Source organism: Motacilla alba, chromosome Z (assembly GCF_015832195.1).
Source record: "Motacilla alba alba isolate MOTALB_02 chromosome Z, Motacilla_alba_V1.0_pri, whole genome shotgun sequence".
NCBI classification, from domain to species: domain Eukaryota; kingdom Metazoa; phylum Chordata; class Aves; order Passeriformes; family Motacillidae; genus Motacilla; species Motacilla alba.
In genome coordinates this window covers 28,786,209-28,806,440 of record NC_052046.1, presented here as the reverse complement: position 1 = coordinate 28,806,440, position 20,232 = coordinate 28,786,209, and the positions used below count along the sequence as shown (strand labels likewise).

The window sequence follows — 20,232 nt, the reverse complement described above, 5'->3', positions numbered from 1 at the left end:
TAATAAAGACCACAAAGTGCTCAGTGCTTTAAGTAAACTGATATACTACTTAATGCACAGTTACAAAGATTTGCTTAAGTGCCTTAATATGTAGAGGACTACAGTTAATTGTATTTGAAGTAACTGTCATTAGTTTATAATTATCGAAAGACAATCACAATCTGAAATTCAGATTTGATTCTTCTGTTGTTTCTCATTTGAATAAGCTAAAAAGTTGAATGTTTAGCTATTTAACCCTGAATTCTGCTTTCTCATTTTCCTGTGCAGATGCACCTATGTTATTTTTGTTTCACAATAACATACCCTAGGAAATGATCTTTCATCCCAATGAGTTGCTATACAACCTCAGAACTTGCCCGTAGTACCTCTGTCTTGAACTCTGTGATTCCCTTGTGTTGATTATTTCATTAAAACAGGCTCTTTTCCACACAGATTAGCAAGGCCATTCACATTGCAGTAGTGGTGCATCGCTGTCATCGAAGATCATTAGATATTAGATCAACAGCAATTTTCTTCTAACACATTGCAATTTTTTTTAACAACTCAAAACATCCAATTACATAACAGACAGCTTGGCTGTATTTTAAATTAGCACAGATGCTAAAGCCAGGAAATGTAATTCTCAGGATATCAGAACAAAAGGTTCAAAGTGAAAAAGAATTCTTATAAACCATAAGATTATCAGGACTAGACTGTCACACTGTGACCTTCCTGGCGTCTAGCTAATCTGACAATATTTGGCAAAGCATTGTTTCAGATCAATAACTAATTAACAAAGTACAAAAGAAGTTGTACTGGTTTTGAGCCTCCTTGTTAAAAATGGCTTTTGGTTGCACATGGGCAGAAAGGTCACTTTTATGACATCTTCAGGAGTCTTTCAACACCTTGCCACTGTCAGATTAAATTACTTTTAGCAATTAATTGTCATAAATTAAAACAGAAGCACATTTGTTACAGCAGGTTGTCATTATGACATAGTGAGAAGTTGTTTTGATATGATTTTTTTCCCACTGACCATCTATCATAATTTTTTTGGTTGACCTAACTGGAAAATTGGGAGCGATCTTGTAACTCAGGTAGCATAGTCCAAACATTGGGTATCTTATTGAGATTATAGACTGAACAACAACAGAACAGAAATTCCAGGGATAACTAAAGATCCTATTAATATATATCTTATATAAGATATGTAATCTATGTCTATTTTGCTGTGTGGGATAAGAAAAACCCTCAAAAAATCACATGGATGCCACTTTTGTTACTGTTACAAATAATCCTTGATGACACGTTAATCCATTATTAGAAAACATCACTTGTCTGATGTATTTTAAGACAAAGATTAAGTGCACTGAACAGCTGTAGCCTTCCCCCATTCAAACCATTACTTAATTTTGGAGACAAATATCTTTATTGAGATATAAAGAAAAAAATTCTGTTCTTTTAGTTCCTTTTTTCGAACTCCTCTGTTTGCCAATGTCCATCTTACAGATTAGTTTTCTGACATTTATCATCTCAAGTTTGAGTTTGCTAAAAAACATTACATCAGGATGAAGAAAGACAATTGTAACAAAAGTTCCCTCGATAAACAGGAAAAGAGAAGAATGACAGACTCCATTCTGTGTTGGACAAGAAAGAGATTGTGCAGAAGAATGGATCTGGGGAACCACAGGATCTGTCCTTGATGGTGTCAGCATTAAAGCTGTAACACCAATAAGTCTCTGGGTAACTTGTCTTTAGTTCTGGTTGCCCTCTAGAAGCTGATTAACCAGATCTTCAGGCTAACTGAGATGCTGGAAGAGCTCTGACAGCTCTTATAATGAGCAGCAGAGCAGTGTTTAACATCTATGTTTAACATGTTTTTCTATTTTTGTTGTTAGCTCTATTAGAGCAAATGTTTCTTTACAAAAATATTCTAAACCTTGAATCTTGTCAAGTATTAAAGATGAAAATGAAGGGTAAGAACTCTCAGCTGCCAGGTACCAGGCATCTTGGAAATTCCTGTGATCACGTTCATTGTATCCTAGTGCAATGACCAAACACCCAAGCAGCATGGACTTGTTTGGACGTCCAGCATGCTCACAAAACAGGACAAAAGTTTCGTAAGAAATTTGTAACTCTTCATGAACATGAGCACAGGTGTAAGAGATGAAGAGAAGCAATGTTTCTGTGCAGGGGCTTTAAGGCAACCTGCAGGCAATGCACTGACCGGCAGCTAAGCTTTGCTAGACAAAGTCTTCTAAGAAGTAGCTGTGTACAGGCTTAATCAAACCACACTTTGCTAATGCTTTAATAAAGTACAGACTTCTTAATTCTGTCATGTCTATCCGGCTCTAAACATGCACTTTGCGAGTGATCTATTTTCATGTCACAGGGTGTTTTTACTCTGAAACTCAAGAACTGTTTTATAGTTGAAAATGAAATCCTGTGGACTCAAATTAGCAATGTGGACAAAATCCTGATGAAAATATAACAAAAGAGAAGAAGAAGAAAGGATGTGGGCACTACTTGTATCTTCCCCATTATTCCAGAATGGTCATGCGAATAACATCTGGACAACATCTGTGAAAAAACTCCTACTGCTGTTCTGGTTGAATATTCTTCAGGTTGATTCAAGATAATAATCTGTCTTGGGGAAATTCTTGAGCTTGGAAGAAATCATGAATATTTGAATATTTGCTCAACAACCCAGTGTTAAAAATGCCAAGAAATATCAGTGCCTGTATGTAGGGGTTTATATTTTTCAAGATGCATTTCTGTAGCAGTACTTGTGCAAGATCACATTGTTTTAACCATGCGGATAGCTTGGCAGGCATCTGATCTAAATTACCTACCCCTCCTAGTATGGATGGCCAACTACAACCTCACTAGTACGAAATGTTCTGAGACAGTGAAATTTTCCTCTCTTCACAATGTCTGCAAAGTCTACTCAGAGATAAAATACTTCTTTGAGGGCTGAGGTGAAACTTTGTAATGTCAAATCACTGAACTACATCAGCTGGAAAGAACATCTGAGGGTCACTTAGTCCAAAACTATGCTCAAAGCGCTTTCTGCCAGGACTGGTCACAACTGCCATACCTCATACTTTCCAACAAAAGCTAGAAAGTGGGAACTCCGTAGTTCTAGTGTCACAGAAGTGAAGAAACATACATTGTGAAAGCTCCTCAAATCTTGATTTAAAGGCATTTGAGGGAGAGTGACTTTGCACACACTCCAGAGAAGTCCTGAAGATGACTACAGCACTTTGGACATGAAATAATTTTTGTTACCTCCATGCCATAACGTTACCTTTCCAAATTTGTATGCTCTGTGGACCCACAATACAAGTGAGGCAGTGGTCATCTTTTGCCATCTGTCTTTGATAGCCTAGCAAAACAGAACTCTGCCTGGTCACTTTATCTTTGGGTAGAAACAGCTCTATTCATGGTGTTCTTAGAAAATGATGTCATGGTTATTTATCACCAGTGTAACAAAGTACACAATAATGTCTCAACTTCTGCTCCAGTGACAACACTGTTTGGCATCCACTAGAGAAAAATCAATTTATGCATCAGCCAAACTCAAAGTCAGCTAGAGCAGCTCAAAACAGAAAAGGAAAGGAAATGGTAAAAGAACAAAATGAACTAACAGCAAACAGCAGAAGAAAGGTATTTAAGACAAGTGGTCTTAAATCAAATCAAATGCTGTTATTTTAAGATCTATCACAGCCATAACTCATTTGCTTACTTAAGGCAATGCATTCAAAGCCTGCATTCAGTCAGAGCGGCATGCAGCATCTGAAAGCTTGACATAACACACTGAGGAGAACTTCACACACAGTCTTCACTGATAATGGATTTAAAGATAATCAACAGTCATTAAATGTAAACCTACCTTTTTTTTTGCAATCAGCGCAAGGGACACACGATAAATAACACAATCCTGTCATCAAATGTATTTGTTCATTTTTCAAACACAAAAAGTAGAATAGCTAGAGAAGTAGGGAGATGTGCTGCAAAGTGGAATGTGTGAGGGCAGTGATGCACTGAGGCCTACGGCCACACCTGGAAATCTTCCAGAATTACTTAAGCAGCCTAAGCTTTGCTAAATTTCTTCATTACTTTATTTGACAAATTCAAAAGAATTCCTCAGCAAACCAGATCCCAAAGATATAAATATCTGTCATCTTAATGTCTACATGCAATTAAAGCTTCTCTTTTCCCAGGTTAAGAACAGAGTAGTTGTGACACAGTTAAATGGAAACTGCCCACTTTTATAGGACATACGCTGAACTGGCAAAATCCATGAAATTAGATTACTCAGTTACATAGCAGGTGGAAAAAATAGGAGATAGGAATGAAGAAACATCCTGGAAGGAAACACCAGTCCAAAAGAACACACTGCAGATGCTTATGAAGTACCAGCTGTATTGCCTGAACTAAACAGATTTTAAATTCCTTGCTATATTATATAACTGGATACACTGATTAAATCTTTGCTTTTGGGAAAAAGAAAACTTTCCAGCCTCATGCATCCTATGGCTATCATAGCCTGCATTAAGTCAGAGGCCATCTTATGCAGTTTAGAGGATGCCAAACATGCAAGAATGTGAGCAGTTTTTGTGTGCTTTGGTGTAGGTAGTGCCTGTGTGCACACACTTGCATGTGTACTTACATGATAGTTTTCTCACGCCATGTTTTTACTAGAAGTACCAGACAAGAAGATCTCAAAGAGCTGCTTAAGAGCCCAGAAAATCTTTGGTCTCCTCAACACATACAACTCTTGATAATCCTAAATGCACATCAATCTCACTTTACTTAGTAGTTTCTGTCCAAGCAGTGCCATCAATTGGGAAAACAAATAAAAATTCAAGTTTTACTTGAAAATATACAAAATACACCTCACTGGGTATCGACAAATTCATTCTTGCCAAGCACTGATCAAAAAAGACAGAGAAAAAGAATGAAAACTAACTGTTAAACAACAAAAGTAGAACAACGCATCTGAACAGCATGAAGCCCATTCAGGGGAGAAAACCTGCTACCAACACCTCTGACCACAAAAGGCAAAAGCATTTTTGATCAGTTTAGAATCCACTTTTATCCAGAGAGAAAGAGAAAAAAAACAAGGATTCAGCTGAGAGAGGAATGGGAAAATTTCTCAAAATTTAGATGAATTAATGGCCGGATAATTGTAAAACAGACTAGGAATGAATTCTGCCTGGACACTATCGAAATGAAGTTAATGGCTCTGAAGTTGGTAAAACCTAATTCTGGGGGAGTGCTGATCTGATACAGAGTTCACTAAGACATAGCAAGAACAAAAGGACAGTTCTTCTAAAGACTCCCAATAAAGCATATTTCTTCACCTGCAGAGAGATGGCAACAAGCTGATTAAAAAGATCAACTTTGTTGTTCAAGATACAAATAATTCAAAATAACATTACACAATACATAAATTCACAAAAAGTAAGAATTTTGGTTAGTAAATTCCTTAACTTATAAGGATTTTAAAATTAAATTAATTAATTGCTACAATACTTAATTTTTCAAATTTCAGCCACCTATGAACTGCAGGGTAGAACCAGCATTTCTTCCTGGGCAGCTTATCCTACATTGTTCCATGCCTCTGTCTCCTCCACTATTTCTAGTCCCCTTGGCAGCTGTCACTTGCAGGCAGCCGAAGAGCCTACACAGGAACCACTAGATTTATTTTAATCCCAAAAGCTAGATTTCTTCCCCCTTCATTTTTTTCCGGAATTTACACTTTGTTTTCTGTAGCAGATGAGGTGAAAACATCCTTGAACTCACTGTGCATCCTGTACCCCAGCTCCCTGTCTGTTGACATTCAGTTCCTAAACTCTACACATGTTTTTCTGATCTCCATGCACTGCAGTACAACCCTCATATCCTCCTCTCTAAAATAAATAAATATATTTAATATATTAAATAAATATTTCTAGAGGGATTTGGTAGGGTGGTATGTCTCCAAAGAAAAGGTTTAATTTGCAATAATGCCCTTCAGCTTAAGATTGCTACAAATATGTATCTTAGACATTAATTTTTATCATCTCTCACTATATCAAGTGCCTTATGGCTAACTGGTTCCCAAGAAAAACCCATGTGAAGAACATTCAAGTTTTGCAAAAAGGTGTATGCTGCCACTTGAGCCCTTGCTAAATTCCCTTTGCCAATTTTACCAAACACACTGAAATCTAGTAGCAAGACATGCAACTGTGTGTAGAAGGCTAGAGAACATTATCCTTGTTTTTGGATATTAGCTACAATTCTCGTACTCTAGATAATGATAAAGCATACCGGCAGAGAGCAATTTGCACTGGCTCAGAAGACACTTGTCATTACATGGCATCATGTAATGGATGTCTGAAAGACACCAAAGCTAGATGTCCCTGATTTATTTCTTTTCTTTGAATAAACCATACTTGTGAAATGCAGAAAAAAGAGAGGGTATAGCAGAGAGAAGAGCCAATGGTGTTCTTGAAGAGATACAGGATTTCCCTTTACTGATTATCTGTGTCTCTGATTTCTCAATCACGCAAGGAAAAGAAGACAAATAAAACTTTCCAAGATTAGTAAATGCAAAATTTACTATAAGAATTCTTTATCATCTCAGGATTATTAAAAGTACCTAAGTTAGTTGCTCATACTAAATAGCCTATGCATATATTATTGAACACTAGTTTAAATTCTCCACAGTTTAGCTATTTAATGTAAGATGCCTGTTCATTGTAGTATCTGTAGAATGAAACATGACATATACATATTCTTCCTGATTTACAGAAACTACTGTAAGAACTTAAAGCTTATCTGACCTTTTAGGAATTATATGGTAGCCTAACTGCAGGTGCTAACTGCAGTGTCATGGTAGATGTTTAGCTCCCAGCTGCTGGCCCAGGGTGGTGCACGTCTCTGGTGGCATAGGTACATAGGTTCTGCAAGACCAGACCTCTCCAGGTGTTCCTGGAGCCCTCAAAATGTCACTACACATTTATGTTTAGCACTTGACCTACATTGTCTTCTCAACTTTGAATGACCAGTGTCCAGCACTACATAGGGCAAGAACAACACCATGGTTGTTTCTAGGCAGTTCTCATGACCTTTTTACTATCAGCCTTTGATTTTGCAGTTGCTTACAAGTGAAGGAGACTTCTCAAGAACATAAGGAAGTAACAGGCTTTAAAAGTGGACAGAGTAAAACCATGTGGTATTTCAGATGTGCATATATAAAGTAACGCAGGCTGTTGTAAAAGGGCAAAACGAACAGGCATTGTTTGCTGAAGAAGGGGAAACAAAACATGAGATTCTCTCAGCATGAGACTCTAGAAGCTGAAGTCTTGACACCCACATTTGCCACAGACATTCTCTGCGCTGAACATGTCCCTTACCTCTCAGGAGCTGTTCGCCTAGAGCTTGTCATTTTGTCTTCTCTGGTGGAATAAACTGCTTATTAGCTTTGTCTCAGCAGCAGGCTAATGTAGTCACACAGGCTTTGGACAAGAGCAGGCATGCACCTTGCCAAGTCAGAGCGTAGGTCACTGGCCCAGAGATGGCTACAGGATGAAACCAGCAGCTGGTGGGACTGCGGCTATGTTGGGAAATGGCTTAGTCCTCAATGTGAAAGAAATCCATGGCTCTGAAAGGTCATCCCACACAAGCGGACACTGCTGTGACCTCCAGTCAGGCTGCACTTCATGTCAGCCCCATCAAGCAATGAGCAGAAATGGCACAACTGTGCTTGCACACTTGCCAGGATTTCCTGTCTGCCAATAGTCACTGCTTACTTAACTGTGTATTAAAACACTTTTACCACTTTTTCCTAAATACTGACACAAATTATCCATATGTATCAATATTTAGTAAAAACAGATTAACTGGTTGCACATGATCTTTTTCTACTCAATCTCTCGAAGAAGAGAAGAAAAATTATTTATGAAAAGTATGCTACATCCAAAATTAATTTAATTAATATGTTGTTAATAGAAATGACATTGCTATAGATTGTGCTATAGTAAAAATAATATTTGTAATAGGAATTATTCAAGCAGATAAGCTCACTGGGGGAAAAAAAAGGACAGAATTCCTATCATACAGACTTTGGAAAGGCTTATCTCTTTTGTCCACAAAACCTGACCCCATTAGTTGGTCTGATAAAAGTAATTCTTCCTATTTCTTCCTTGGTTGCCTCTTTGATATCCTTCAACTGTTGGGGCAACAACATTATTGCAAATTACTATCAAATTATGCAATTTATACTTTTTTTGTATAACATTTCAGAATCCACTTAGTTTACTTGTTTAAGTGATGAATGAAGCTTAGAAGGGGGAAAATACTAATTTACATTTTTAAGTATCTTCTAAGATAGAAAAGACACTGTCAGTGTTAAAATCAGTAGGGAATGTGAGATGGCCAAAATTGGAAGGAATGACCACGCCACATTTAAGCATGCATGATCTGTTTCCATAGAAAAAGGTTAGAGAGCAACAAATTCTCAGTTCATTTCAGTAACAAATGAAGGCTGGCTAGGTCAGGAAGTTTCTGGGGGGAAAGCATTAGCCCATATGTACAGAGCAGCCTCTGGTGGTCTAAGAAAAAAATAGTAACGTTTATAGCTAAGGATAGAAATATGTTTTTCAAAAGTATGTATGTACATATGAAGCTATTTTACTCAATCCTCCACTCAACACATTAAAAACCAGATGCTTTTAAAATGATCTGTCAATAAGCGTATTGTTAAAATCTGAACACTAAGAGTATAAAAATTCATATGCATTCATTAGCACATTATATAAAAGTAAAATGCTTGTGTTTAATCATTCCATAAAAGTATTATAGTCAGTGCTGATTATCAAAAAGTTTTCCTCCTTGTTTGCACTGCTAAAACTGAAATAAAATTTACAAGAATGTTACAGAATTGATGACATATTCTGTCTTCACTTGTGAATTCAGATGGCAGATGTTTTCAAGAACAAAAAAATGCGTCTTATTGCAAAACATATTAAGCAGGTTTTCCTGCCATAATGTTTGACATGATGTTTATTACCCAGACCAAATCAGTTCCTTTAACAAGCCATAATGTACGCCAGAAAGTACATCATTTCACAGTTAAGGAAACTTCCAGCACAAAACAGTAAGTACTTTGATCTTTCAAGTGCACTATGCTTAATGCATTACACACTGCCATAATCATTTTTATTTATAGTCATTTTGTGCAAAAATACAGTGCAGTTTCATATTTTGTATTTTGAGATTCAGCTTTTACATATTCTTGAATACCTCAGCTATTTTTTTTACTATGAAAATAAAGAAAATACTTAAACATAATTACCAAGGAAGAGTTCTAATTCTCCGTTTCTTTTAAAATCTGGCTGCACAAGTGGGAACATCCACTAGACAGCTTTAATTTGTTCAAATGGCATTTCCTCATTAGATCACAACAGATCTCAGTGACCCTATGAGAACATAACTGAGGATATTTATTCCTGCTGCTTAACAGTCTGAAACAATTTCTCCAGCATATTTGACACAACCATGTTTTTCCTTCCATGTTAGGTAAGGTAAAGCCTTCCTGTGAGGAAATTCTTCATCTAGTCTATCCATGCTTTTTCTTACTTGGCAAAGCTGACATCAGGCCTGCTCAGGTTTTTCAAAACTCTTTGATGATATCATTACAAATCATATACCATCCTTAAATATCTCTGTTGAGTGATGGCATGTTTTATTTTAAGAGCCCAGTGAGTCATATGTATACTATACTATACAGTAGGATTGTATCTGAATTGGCCTTTGAGATCACCCCAAACCACCACCAACACAGCAGCCTGTGGAGGCAAGTTCCTGGGTGCAGGCAGAGAACAATCCTGCAATATGGACTCAAGCACGGGAGGCAAGAAAATGGCAAATATGACATTGCACCTCTTGCAACTGTCTACAGACTTAGCAGCTCTGACCAACAGAGTAAATGGAACCCTACTGATGGTCCAGTTTTGTTTCAGAAATTGATAAGCAAAGAAATTGCATTGGTTTGTCCCACAATACACTAAAGCAGGTATGTTTTTCTTTCTGTTTCAAAAAACTGTACTAGAGTCTACTAACAAAAAACCCCACTGAAATAACAATTTCAGAATACAACACCAAGCTCATCAGAAAACCCAATTTCAATTTATTGGTTTGGGGAAGGAGACCACCAACCACACTTTCACTACAACATATATTATTTTCCCGGATTTGAAGAAAATCAAATAAAGAAAACATCAAAAGTCACATCTAAGGCATGTGCAGAAAGGAAAATGGGATGGAACAATATATTTTATATTTCAGGAGGGGTCAAACCTCCTGAAACCAAATTTTATGCCTCATGAGGCAAGAGTCATGAGAAGGCAGAATTGCTAAAAAGGTTATGAAAAAAAGGTTCACTTTCAACACGGGAACACTGAACCTGTATGATGACTAGACTTCTTTTCAGACAAAACAGCAGCACTGTCCACTGGATTCTCATGGACCTTAAGTTAAAACTGGTTGCCCCTCTTAAGAAGGAGGGTTTGACTGGTGGGTAGAATACTGTCTTATAAAACAGCTGGAAACAGAAAACACAGTGCCTTGTTGGTGACTTTGAATAGATACATATGCATTCCTTTGTTCCCCATACTCAGGTATTTTTCAAAAGACACTAAATATTTATGGCATTAGTGACAATCTTCTCTCCAAGTTACTAACCCTTTTAACTAGCCCCTGCAGTTATATTTCTTCTACAAAAATTGTTATGATAAAAAAATATTAGCAGGGGCATATTAAAATTTAAGATTATTCTAACATGTATTTTACTGCATTTTTCCCTGTTTCTCACCACAATGACTTTTTTTTTTTTTGTTTTACCTTCACTGTGGACTTTTTGGTGTGTTTTACTGTTGAATGAAAATGCTAACTCTCATAATAAGAGTTTTGGAAATTGTATGACTCAGTCTGGAATCTATAATGCATAGTATGTACATGAAGCAGAATGTGCCAATGTGCATGTAATATTGTTTGTGCCCCCTGCAGAATTAGACATCCTCGGGCAGCACTGTTATAATGATCCCATGCTGGTAGCATTACAAAGTGCAAAGGTTCACTGAGTCACAAAAGGGCAAGGGACAGAGTTTCTTTATCATATCATTATCAAATTATTCTAGCTTAAATATTTGTTAATATATTAGCAAGTTTCCTCCTTTATCTGCCTTCAAAAGTTTAGCTCAAACACAATGGATGGCTGCTCATATAAAAACAATACATTACAGGGTAAATTTTATACCACACAAGACAAACACTGGTATTTTCCGTAATACATTATTAATTTGGCAGGTGATAGAAACTATCAAGCTGTAACTACTGCTTCCCACATAATGCATACATGTCATGTATGCATTTATAGTACAATAAATACACACATGACATGTGAAGGTAGTATGTTGCCTAAGCTTCACTACAAAGTCTCTCTTATGAACACTTTTTTTATAAAATGGTTTTTTAAAAGTCTTTCTTAAATAATTTCTTTCCTGATAACACCAGTGAGTTCCTCTGGGGTTTATTTGATGTTTCCCCTTGAAATTAGAAAGCAATTTTCTGTAACACTTCCAAAACATCATGATCAATAAATGAGCAAAATACTAACAGAACAGAGTCAGGAACTCTGTATAAACTCATGAATTCCATCTCAGCAATGTATTTGTTTTTAACAAAGCATGTGCTATTTATTAGTCAATATAGGCAGTAAACATATGTATGCATCAATAGAGAAGGGCAAACAAAACCAAAAGAAACTTACTCTAATATAGATCTGCATAGTTTCCTTTTCTTTTTGTGGATTTCGATACTTTTCATAGAAGTCACGTCGCTTCTTTGTTTCCTTATGGATTTTATCTTTTCTTTCTCTCTTTTCTGCAGGTTCATCTGAGATATCAGAAGACAGCTGTATTTGGGCTTTTGTCTTCTCAACTTCAATATAGTTCTCATTGGGATTCAGAACTATTACTCCATAGCCTTCCTGTATTAGAAGAGAGTCGTACACACACACACAAACAAGAAGAATGTGAAAAAGGGAATTTAATGCTTCAAAATGCTTTGCATTTACTTTAATGCTCTTTAGAACTTTTTTATTTATTTCAGCAACTACACACAATATCATTTATTGAAGGGTTTTTAGGAATATTCTATCATTAAAGGGATATTGATGTGTGAATATGTATCAATGCATGTATTTATGCTCATACACATCCCTCAGCATCAGAAAAGTTGCCTGTTTTACCTCTAAAATAATATAATATATTGTTTTATTCATAAGCACTTTATATGACTTTCTCAGAAAACAATACAGGAACTAAAAGCAAAATGTTGCTTTAAGAACTCTACACAATAATGAATAAAATGCTTTATGCCCAGCCAGCAAAAACCTTTAAAATAAAAAGGATCGAGATATTTTATATATAAAGATAGATACATAAAAGAAAGCATGTGAAAATTATTCACCACATTCTAAAATAGTAAAACCTTTTGTTTAGCTGACAATAAGCATACCATGCAGAGGCAAATAGCAGCAGTAACAATGAATCAATACCAATACCGATTCAGCGGTGTTGCTTACAAGTCAACTCTTTATTGTAGGTCTCACTTTTTAGTGCATCTTTAAATCTGCTGTAAGAGTTCACTGGGGTTATATTGTATATTCAACAAACACAGAGCAAATTCTGTGACCTGCAGAATGCTTTTGAGCGTATAAGGTACATTTTTTTGCCTCAGGAAATTAGCTGGTTGAAAAAAAAAAAAAATTATGAATGAGAAATAAATCTTGAATAAATCAGCCAATCAAATGTTATGATTTTTAAATGATGGCAAACCACAAAAAATCATAATATTAATGGAAGATATAATTGCAAAGGGAAGGGAAAAAAGAGAAGCACATGCATTTAACAGATGTGTCTCTAAAGTTAGCATGAGTTCTCAGTCAAAATCAAGCAATCCTTTAGAAGTAAATTTTAATGAAGACTTACTTTTCAGAAACATCTACACTAATTATCTAACGGAACAGCTTTATTTCAGCTTCTCACTTGATGCTTCATTTTGCACTCGGTCCTGTCATGAGGACCAAAAGAGGTCCCCCATACCTAGCTGCCCAGAGCAAACCAACTCCACCCCAACAAAAGATACTTTATTTGGGCTTGCTTTATTCTATTCTGTAGAGCCATTCACAAATCTTGTAGTTCATTGTGGCCACTGTCAGGTAAACACACTGTCACTCACTGATTTTCTACAGTTCCTACAGGACACACTTGACTAGCTATCAAAATCACATCTGAAGGGAGTTCCGACCCCTTATCCTTGTGCCCTTCTCCAAGGTCTGCCGTAGCTTCTCCTCCCGACAAAACCCAAGTTAAAGGGCAGAGATGCACTTTGCTAAACAGGATGAAATAGAGGCATTCAGGATACTACCTCTGGCATAGGTAATGTAGTAAAAAAGGATCACAACTGGCCAAAGAGAAAATTGTCTCCTCGTTAGATGCAACACTCTAAGGGTTCTCCTGTCACATGATTGCCCTGTCCTGCCTGCCATGAATTCAACTGGGATAAATATAAACAAACAGGCAAAAGTAGAAATAAACAGTAGGCAAAGGGTGAAAGAAAACAGAAAGACAAATTTTAAAATCTATCCACATTATGCCTGGCCATATTAATGCACAATGCTGTACTATAAGCACATGAATTTTACAGTTTGGAAAATTTCAAAGCCCAAATTCATCATGGAAAAGAATGTGGCTTACAAACCTTCCTAAACTGCACATCTCAGATGAAAGGATAGTTTTTGAGCCTGCTACTGCTGGAGTTTTTGCAGTACTTGGCAGCCTGGTATTTTTGGGGCTCTTCATCTTCTTGACCTGCTTGTTCTGAGCAGAGATGTTCTGTGTAATGATTTGGGTTTTTTTCTACACAATGCAAAATGAAAAATTCATGTGTTTACTACAGATCTGAAAGTCTGAAACTCTGTGCACTTCAACCCAATCACAAAACAGTCACAAAAATCATCAGAGAAGTGGAATTTGTCTAAGTTATTGATCATGCAACTTAAAATTACATGACTCATTTGTCCCCTTTTATGAGGAAACAATGTCAATTTTTCATGTAGATATGTACAGGTGAAATAAGATTCTATTTTTAAATTCACTATTTTATAAATCAATTAAAGGAGTTTTATTAAATATATTTTAAGCACTGTAACAAGACTCCCTTTATATTTTTTCACAAATTCTCCCAGACAGTAGGCCTTTCCTGATAGTAGAATTAAAATAATTAAGTAATAACTAAACTAAGAATTTTTTTCCCCCTTCTATTACGGGAAAGCCTAAATCTTTTTCTCTGGAAAGTAATCTCTTTTTTTGACTGTTTTGCTTACATGATATGGTGCATCTCCCTTTCCCTTGTACTTCTGCATCCTAAATTTCAAGAAGAAAACAATGGCATCAGAAAGAAGATTCGAGACTAACATATAAAAATCAACATAGAAAACCAAAATTACTGGTAAAATATAGCCAATTACAACCTCTCTCATTCAGCCTTTATCTGAACATTTTCTACCGAAAAGATATACTCTGCTCTAAATAACATCAGTATCAACAATATGGCTTTTAACTTCATTTAATTTTAAAAAAGAGTCATTTATGTAGACATAACTACACCATTAAAGTTCAGTGCAATCAGAAAATGAAAAAAAATGTAGACCACTAATGCAGTGAATTTGAGAAGCATGCAAGTCAATGCAAACCTCGGAACACAAGACTGCTAATATCTTAAAAAAGGCCTTTAGCAAAATTTAATAACAGACAAGATAAAGTCTTCGGTGTAAGTGTTAACACTGACAAAAATCATATTTATTAAAAAGCATTGTTTAAAATGAGAGTCCGGTTCGGAAACACCTTTGCATGCAGGACTGCATTCATGTTTTTCACCATATACAGTCCTGCATGCTAGAAAGTATTATATGTGCTATTACTATGTATTACTTTGCTATTTGTTAAATGTGTCACTAAAAATACCAATTTCAGCCATGATGAGTAGTTTTGGGGCTCTTCATTATTAAACATCATTATTAAAACATAGTGACCTATGACTTACTTAAGTAGCAACCATCTAGGAGGGTTTCCAAATCTTGCCACACCCAGTGGTATTAAGTGGTATGCAAACATTAGGTAATAACAGTAGTTTTCAATGTAATAATTTTCTCCTGTGTGACCAGTGTGCACAGAAAGAGAAACCAGTCTATAAAAAGTTTTTTCATATCAAAAAGTTAAGCTTTAAGGACACTACCCCCTCATCCCCATCAATCTTCAACCATCAGTGTACCAGTGATAAGACCTTATAATTATGGCAGACACTGAAAAATGGAACTCCCAGCCTCTAATCTACAAAATTACAGTTTCTCTCTCAGACTAAAGCACCCAATTACCATCTCTTCCCCTCACATGGTAATGCTTCAAGGTAAGTAAAATTTAATCTACACTAACTCCTACCATTCTCCAGGTTGCTGCTTCTGGAGGTTGAGGATTGTGATGATGAAAGGAAAAGCAGGCTTACTAAGTCAAGAGTTGGAAAGAATCATGAACCTCAGTTACAATACATACACTACTAAGACAGAACTATGTAGAAGGGCCTTTTCCATTGTAATACATGAGCCAGAAATGGGGCAGTACATTCTCTCTCTTACTGGAAGTTCAAGGGGGTAAGCTTAAAAAACAAAAGAACCTCAAAGTATTTGAGGTAAATTTCAAATAGTTTGAAATCTCACGTGCCTGGCAAACAAGTAATGAGCTGAAACTTTTCAGATCTGCATACTAATCCACCAGGGTGGGATGCAATATGTGACAAAAGAGGTCAGAGCCAGAGAGGTTATCTTTTGACCTACGTAACTATCTTTTTGGACTGTGAGCGAGGATTTAAAAGACATCATTTTCCTATGTTTGCTCAACCTGAATTCTCAAGTTCAGGTTTCTATTTGGACGGTTGGCAGCAAGACCAGAATTAATTCCTTGGGGAAATGCAACTCAAGGCATTCTGTTCTTAAACCTGCCTGTGGTTAAAACAGACACAGCAACGTCCATTCATCTTTCTGAAAGACGTATGCTCTGCTCATTTCCCATCTTTACTGTGAGAAGGTACATCTATGTCACTATTGCGACACTGTAGGTGCAACAGCAGGATGAGGTCATGACAACCAATCAGAAGTCACTAGTGAAGCGTTAAAGTAAACATAGCTGTTGGAGGTGCAGCTCAGCTTGAAAAATGCCCCCTCCATTATTTGAGCAATTTTCTCAAGACGTGACCTGTGACTGAAACGCCTGAAATGTCAGTTGATTCTGCTTTCTGTTTCCACCCAATGTACATTTTGGCAACTGCACCCTGCTAACACTGTGATATTTCCATCCCAGATATACCTCAGCCGCCTGAATTCCAGCACTGTGTCCAAGCGCATAAAAATGCCATGTCTCTGCCAAAGACACTTTGTCCCACAAAGTTCCAAACTTAAAACAGCTCATCAGGTTAGGCAGGAATAGAAAACGTACCACAAAAAGATTTTAGAGGACCACCTGTTGTCTATTATTTTTACATAGCACTTACTCATAAATCATAACACAGGGTAATTAATCAAGCTGTCAAAGAGAAGGCCAAAGGTTATATGGGCAAGTCAGAAGGTCATGCATGGGCTGATAGAGGTCAGGGTCACACTGCATTCCTCATTATCAAGTTGGGATGAGAGACGGCCCAAGCAAACAAAAGTGAAAGCAGATGGAGAACTGAGTAGATAAAAAAGAGGAGAGAATTTCACAAACAAAAAGAAGTGAAAGAATGTGAGTTACCTTCAGACAAGGAGGAGAACAGGACAGAAATACATTGAGATGTTTTCAAAAGACTGCACATAATACAAAGAAACTACAGTTTGATTATTTAAATATATTTACTATAACTTTCCATCCACTTTTTTGCAAACACTAAGCAATGCCACAAAAAGTGCATGGTAGTTTTGATTACACTGCACATCTGAAGTCAATATTTTCAAAGTAAATTAGACAAAAGGAACTTATTACTGTGATTAATGCAGATGGATATGTAAAATTGCTTCTAAATGCTTAAGTTTATTCCTTTTTACAGTTACAACCAATAGATGTTCAATAAACAAGTTATAACCTACTTGAATGGTGTATAAAGAACTGTACATTCATATACACAAATCTTTAAATACACAAAGCATAATAAAAGTCTTGCTAGATGACACAGCAGTTATAAAATATTCTATCATTACACTGACCGGAATTAGATGCAGAATACTGTACAAAATTAGCTGTCACTCTTTCCTCAAAATCTTTGTTAATCTCATTTTGAATGTTTGCAGCTTTATCAACACATGCATCAATGTCAGCTCCTTGGTTACTGAACTGCTGTACTTGGAAGAAGATATAATTAAAATGTTTTGGCACAGAAAAAGTGAAATTGTATCTTTTCCTCATCCCTGAGGAGTCTGTAAAATGTGTAGGATATATTGACAATCACACACCCTTGCCTAGAGCCCTGACATCCCAGGTCACCCAGCTGCTATTTATTTCAAAACATTCACTTTACACTTACCCAAACTGCCACCTGCTGTGTAACTAACTCTTAATGGATATTGAAACTATAGAAACAATAAACTCTCCATTTCCTCTCTGTTACTGCCTTCTATTTCAACGCTGCATTACGTCCAAATCTATTTGCCTGCATAACTGTATTTATCTTATTTCACAATCCTTACACTGGAAATTATTAAACATGCCATGACTATGTCTTACTTTACTATTTGTTAATTTGGTGCTACCGCAGCTATACTAAACAAATCAATGTTCAAGGCTACAAAAACCTATCAGAAAAGCTGTTCCCATATTTTGAGTTTACTGTTGAAAAGTTTTGAAAAGAATTAATGTTTTACATCTCTCTATAATTAGCAACCCAAATATGTCTATGTGTTAGATCTGCAACCCTGTTTTATGCTGTTTGTTCGCAAGGTCAAAACTGAATAAAAACATCCATGAATTAGAAGGAATTTTACATCCTCAGTTGTATACTGTATTCTTCATAGGGAACTTCCATGTCTTTACAAGCACTAGTTTCACTAGGATTTGCAGCAGAATATTATTTCTAGTGGCAAGGGAGACTATGCTATAGCATTAATTTAATTCTGTGAATTAACAGAAAGAATAATGCTCATGTTCAACTACTGTTTCAAACACCGTTTAATAAACATCAGACCCACCCCTTCCTCCCCAATGTGAGATTTGGGCTATTTGTAGAGATCACTGGAGACTGAACGGTAGTGAATCCAACCCAGCCATGCAGGCAGGATACTGGGCTACAAGTAATCTGTCCACAAGTGCCCAGGCTGTAAAACCAGATTCTGCTTTTCTTCACAAAGTGCAAACACCTTTGGGGTCCATACAACCTGTGAAAGAATGAACCCACCAGTTTGTCCTCAAGATATCCTACAGGAAACCCATTTGTAATTAAAGTCTGTACTCTAGAAGTTCATCCTCTCCCCTACTGCCTTAAAAATCAATTTTAAACTATTTTCCAACAAAAATTTCAGGGGCTTCAGAGAGGTAAAAGAAAGAAAAACTAATATTTTATTGAAAATATTATTTACATATAAATAGAACTTTTTGAAAGCAACAAATTGTATATAAAGTAAATAAAATAATTTTAATAAAGCCCACATGAATAAAAAGTAATTATTTGTTCTAATCAATCTACCAATAAGGAAACCAAGGAGAATATCAGTCGCCCTCTGAAAGTTATGCTCAAGTAAGTACAGATGCAAAGCTGGATTGCAGGACTTTTTTAATGTTTCTGTGGTATTTCCAAGTATCCCATTAGCCGACAGCAAAAGTTCTTAACTGCAAATTCATTTCTCAATATGCTTTGCCTCCTCCCTAAAATGTCACAGTATGTCTTGATTGCTCTCATTAGCACTTAATGATGAATATACCCCAATATAGGTAAGTGTGCATTTTCTATGTAACAGAACATGGAAAAGTAACAATTCATTCCACAATAAACCTTACTTCCTTTGCTTTTGTAATACTGTAAAATCTTTGCAAACACCTTCTCTTTCTGAAATCCAGATATTTCAATGGGCTCGGGTTTTTTATGATTTGTACAGTATTTAGCTTGAAGAAAGGAAACCCAAGATGCCAAGATCTTACACTTTACCTTTCATTTCCAAAAATGTACATTTATTAAAATACTATGGGAAAAGATTAAATGCCAATTTCTTTGTAGGTCTGTATTTCAGTACTCTAAATGAAAAACACATCATGCACATAAGTGTTTTCTGTAAAATACTAAAGTTATCCAAAGTCTTGGAAGACAACTCCCATTTAGTGTCTGGTGACCAGAAATCCTCTGTCCCAATGACAGGGAATTCAGATGCTTTTAGTATGTGCATATATTTATTTAATTCCCTGAGAAAACAGTCAATTGTAATCTAACAGTAAAGCTTCTGGTCTGCACCTATCTTCAACAAACAGGTGCAATTCAGTATACTGATGCTCCTTCCTTCCCACAGTGACCTTCCCATGTCAGAAGATCTTCTTATACTTCTGCTAAATAATTTAATTACTTATGAGTTATGGTTTCTTTGTAACCTTTTAAATGACTAACTCATTAAAATGCAGAAATATGCAAAACATGATGTCACTGGGTCAAACAGCTGTGTTGGTAAAATTATGGCTGTGGAACATAAAAAATACTATAATTTATTTTGCTCATTATATGGCAAAAAACTTTTTAAACAGATTAACTTTATAATCACAAAATGCTATACTTCCTCATAGTAACAATTATTTTTCCCTCCTGTGACCCTTCTGCATACATAAAACACAGCTTAAAAATATTTTTGTTAATATGTTTTAAATTAGAAAATATTGGTGAAAAACACTATGTGAAATGCTGATATACTTGGGGCTCTAGGAAAAAAAAAACAACTGTCAAATTCCCTTTGTTTTTACGAACATTTAAGCTTTCCTGAAGAGACAGCACATAGCAAGAACATAGGTATTTTTTAAACATCAGCAACTCTTTACTGGAAATACTTTGCTAATTAGTATCACATGCAGTCTGGTCTTGTGTTGCTTAAAAAGGCTATCACTTTTTGAATCCTGAAGGTTTTTGGAATTTATGAAGCAACAG

At 36.1% G+C, this 20,232-nt stretch overlaps 1 protein-coding gene across 3 annotated transcripts in view; it reads right to left on the bottom strand.

Annotated features, from left to right (window-relative positions):
* FAM172A (family with sequence similarity 172 member A) overlaps nt 1-20,232 on the bottom strand; it is a 254,744-nt gene that overhangs the window by 113,464 nt on the left and 121,048 nt on the right. For all 3 annotated transcript variants that reach the window (XM_038124814.1, XM_038124816.1, XM_038124815.1), the window contains one exon: nt 11,798-12,016. In XM_038124814.1, coding sequence (XP_037980742.1) covers nt 11,798-12,016 — 219 coding nt within the window. The remainder of the gene's footprint in view (nt 1-11,797; nt 12,017-20,232) is intronic.